This window comes from Xiphias gladius, chromosome 2 (genome assembly GCF_016859285.1).
Source record: "Xiphias gladius isolate SHS-SW01 ecotype Sanya breed wild chromosome 2, ASM1685928v1, whole genome shotgun sequence".
NCBI classification, from domain to species: domain Eukaryota; kingdom Metazoa; phylum Chordata; class Actinopteri; order Istiophoriformes; family Xiphiidae; genus Xiphias; species Xiphias gladius.
This window is the reverse complement of record NC_053401.1, coordinates 1,392,282-1,395,954: the sequence shown is the minus strand read 5'-3', so window position 1 is coordinate 1,395,954 and position 3,673 is coordinate 1,392,282. Positions and strand designations below refer to the sequence as shown.

The window sequence follows — 3,673 nt, the reverse complement described above, 5'->3', positions numbered from 1 at the left end:
AATGTACAAGTGCCTCAACGAACTGTCCCCAATTACTGTCCACCACTGGTTACGGAGCGATGCGTAGTGCGGAAACACGGGGGCCGAATTTTGCCGCCAATGATCCTCCGTACCCGAGGAGCTGCTCTTTCAGCACCGTCGCCCAACGTATGGAGAAACTTTGGGGACAAAACTGCTCCGTGTCTTCACACAGCTGCTCTGGGAATCTGGGAATTCCCATCAAATGAAAAACCGCTTTTAAAACCCAAAGTATGTTAAAAAATAAATAAAAAATGAGGTGCTGTTCATTGTTTAAGGCACTAACCTGGTATCAGTGTCGCCTGGTCTCTCCAGATGGTCTCTGCGCTGTCCTCTCTTCTCGGTGTTTACATACTTCCACATTATGTCCTTTTTTTTTGTTTTGTTTTTTTTGTTCTTTAGTTTAAAATGCTCATAAACAAGGCTTTTGTTCGACGTCTAAAAATCTTCTCTTTAGCTCCTCTGTCATTTAGAAAAAAAAGGAAAGTGTTTTCGCTTCTTAGACAGAACCTGAGCGGAGGAGAAACAGGTGCCTGCGTCTCAAAAATATAGCTGTTTTTTTTTTTCTTTCTTTCTCAAAATTGACAGTAACAGCATAATCCAATTCATAAACAGTAGGCCCAAGGGAAGTATGTACACACTTGCTGCAACTTGTTCAGTGTAAACATAATGACTAAATGTAGGGAACGTACAAAAAAAAAGAAAAGAAAAGAAAATTTGGCTTTTTCTTTCGTTGTACTGCTAAATATGGACTGTTTCCTACATTATGTACAAAGAGTACAGTACTGGTTGGTCCTGTTAATCCTCTCCTGATGTCAAGTAATTATCCCGAGTCCCGCTTGTCCTTGATTATCTGTAGCACAGGCTAAATGGTTTTTTTTCTCCTCCGGAACGAAGTCACCCAGGAGCGAGTGTCCTGCAGGTGTTCGGACTTTGTTAAAGGGCATCGCACGCACCGCGCTTGGCTCAGAGCTCCTCAGTTTCAGTGTCTGTTTCTGTTTCAGTTTCAGTTTCAGTTTCAGTTTCTGTGTCTGTGTTTGTTTGTTTTTTTGTTGTGGTTTTTTTTTTTTTTTTTTTTTTTTCCACTAAAGGATATGCTTCAGCAGATGAGAGGGATTAAAATGTGCTTTTTATAAATCAACCCCAGTCGCTCTTAAAACTTTTCAGGATTGCAATGTGTTGATCCTCCTGGCCGCTATGTGCAAAGACTTAAGAGCCCATTAATGGGGGTTTATTCTACACAACCATGGGCCCTAATAGTTTTTTTTTTTTTTTTTTAAAGGGGAAAAGAGTGAGGCCTGCAGGGCTACAGGTCTGTCTCCCGCGTGTCCAGGCAGAAGGCGTAAAGGGATCTCTTGAAGTCCACGCTGCTGTTCGCTTTGATATTCGCCTTCTCCGCCGAAGCGGCCGTGTCGTTGTTCTCCACGTCCTGCGACTTGGCCGATGATTTGCTGCCTCTGCGCTTCGCCTCGGGACTCGCCCGGCCGCTGTTGGGCTCGTCCTTCAGGGACGACTGGTCCTGGTCCGTCTCCCGGTGGTAGAAGTAGTTGAAGTTGGAGACGATGACCGGCACCGGCAGCGCGATGGTGAGCACGCCGGCGATGGCGCACAGGGAGCCCACGATCTTCCCGCCGACCGTCACCGGCCTCATGTCGCCGTAGCCGACGGTCGTCATGGTGACCACGGCCCACCAGAAGGCGTCCGGGATGCTGGAGAAGTGAGACTCCGGCTCGTCCGCCTCGGCGAAGTACACGGCGCTGGAGAAGAGGATGACCCCGATGAAGAGGAAGAAGATGAGCAGGCCCAGCTCCCGCATGCTGGCTTTCAGGGTCTGCCCCAGGATCTGGAGGCCCTTGGAGTGTCTGGAGAGCTTGAAGATCCGGAAGACCCGGACCAGGCGGATGACCCTCAGGATGGCCAGCGACATGGCCTGCTGGCCGTTCTGGTGCTCCTGGCCCTGCTGCTCCGCCAGCTCCGTGCCCACTGTGATGAAGTAAGGCATGATGGACATGATGTCGATGATGTTCATGATGGTCTTGGAGAACTCGGACTTGCTGGGGCACGCGAAGAAGCGCACGAGCAGCTCGAAGGTGAACCAGATGACGCACGTGGTCTCGATGATGAAGAAGGGGTCGGTGAAGGTGAGGGAGGGCCGGGGAGCGGTGCTGTTGTCCGGCCGACTGGTGACCGGCAGCTCCCGCTCGTCCCTGAACTCTGGCAGCGTCTCCAGGCAGAAGGTGATGATGGAAATGGTGATGACGATCACCGACACGATGGCGATGCCCCGGGCCGGACTGGAGCTCTCCGGGTACTCGAATATGAGCCAGACCTGCTTCTGGAACTCGTTCTGAGGCAGCGGCTTTTCCTCCTCCTTTATGAAGCCCTCGTCCTCGCGAAACCTCTCCATGGCCTCCTCCCCCAGCTGGTAAAACCGAATCTCGTCCGCGAACACATCAATGGACACGTTGACGGGTCTCCGGATCTTCCCCCCCGACTGGTAGAAATACAAAATCCCGTCAAAACTCGGCCTGTTGCGGTCGAAGAAGTACTCGTTCCGGAGCGGGTCGAAGTATTTAATCCTCTTGGCGGGGTCTCCCAGTAAAGTATCGGGGAACTGGTTCAGGGTGCCCAGCTGGGTCTCGTACCTCAGCCCGGCTATGTTGATGAGCACCCTCTCGTTGCTCTCCGTGTCCATGTCCATGTCCAGCATGTCGTCGTCGAACAGGTGTGGACTGTGGTCCGCGCGTAAAAGCGCATCCATGGCGTTCTCGCTGCAGCTGAAAGTGTTGTTCATGTCGTTGATTTTCCAGGAGCTCTGCTGCTGCTGCTGCTGCTGCTGCTGCTGCTGCCGCGGATGAGGACTCCCCCGGGTGTTCAGCTCCTTGCCGTAGTCCTCCCCGAGTCCGGTCTGCACGAAGCCCGACTGGGGGACCTCCAGCGCGTTCCGGCAGCTCTCCTCGGCATTGTTGCCGCCGCCGCCGCCGCCGCCGCTCCCTTTGGCGCCGCCGTTCTCAAAACTCACCAAGGCTATCTCCATTCCGCAGCCATCCACGGTTAATGTGTGAGAAATGAAAGCGACTTGTTGAGCTGCGGCGCAAACATCCTCTCCGATATTTCGCAGGAAGTAAAAAGTTAAAACATCGAAATCGAAATAAAAAAACGCACGAGAATGAGAATCTGCAGCGGAGGGGGACGGAGCTGTCCGGTGAATCACGGCTCCTCCAGCCGCAGTTCCTCTTTACACGAACGCATATGTGTTGCTGCTTTTAAGGCTTTAAGCCGCCGCTGGTCTGGATGAAGTAAATATTAAAAGCAGAGGAGAAGGAGGAGACACGGATGAGAGAGTAGAGGCTGTAATGATTATTCCTGACCCCTCTCTCCCTCTCTCTCTCTCCTCCCTCTCTCCCTCTCTCTCTCTCCCTCTCCCTCTCTCTCTCCCTCTCTCTCTCTCCCTCCCTCTCTTCGCTCTCTCACTGTCTCTCTCTCTGTCTCTATCTCGCTCTCTTTCCTTCCCTCTCTCTCTCTCCCTCTCTCTCTCTGTCTCTCTCCCTCCCTCTCTCTCTCTCCCTCCCTCTCTCTCTGTCTCTCTCTCTCTGTCTGTCTCTCTCCCTCCCTCTCTCTCCCTCCCTCTCTCTCTCTGTCTCTCTCTTTGTCC

At 52.4% G+C, this 3,673-nt stretch overlaps 1 protein-coding gene across 1 annotated transcript; it reads right to left on the bottom strand.

Annotated features, from left to right (window-relative positions):
• Positions 1–1,324: 1,324 nt before the first annotated feature.
• On the bottom strand, positions 1,325–3,055 carry LOC120801117 (potassium voltage-gated channel subfamily A member 1). The gene has a single exon (XM_040147668.1). The coding sequence runs from the start codon at positions 3,053–3,055 to the stop codon at positions 1,325–1,327; it is 1,731 nt and encodes a 576-aa protein (XP_040003602.1).
• Between the last annotated feature and the right edge of the window lie 618 nt (positions 3,056–3,673).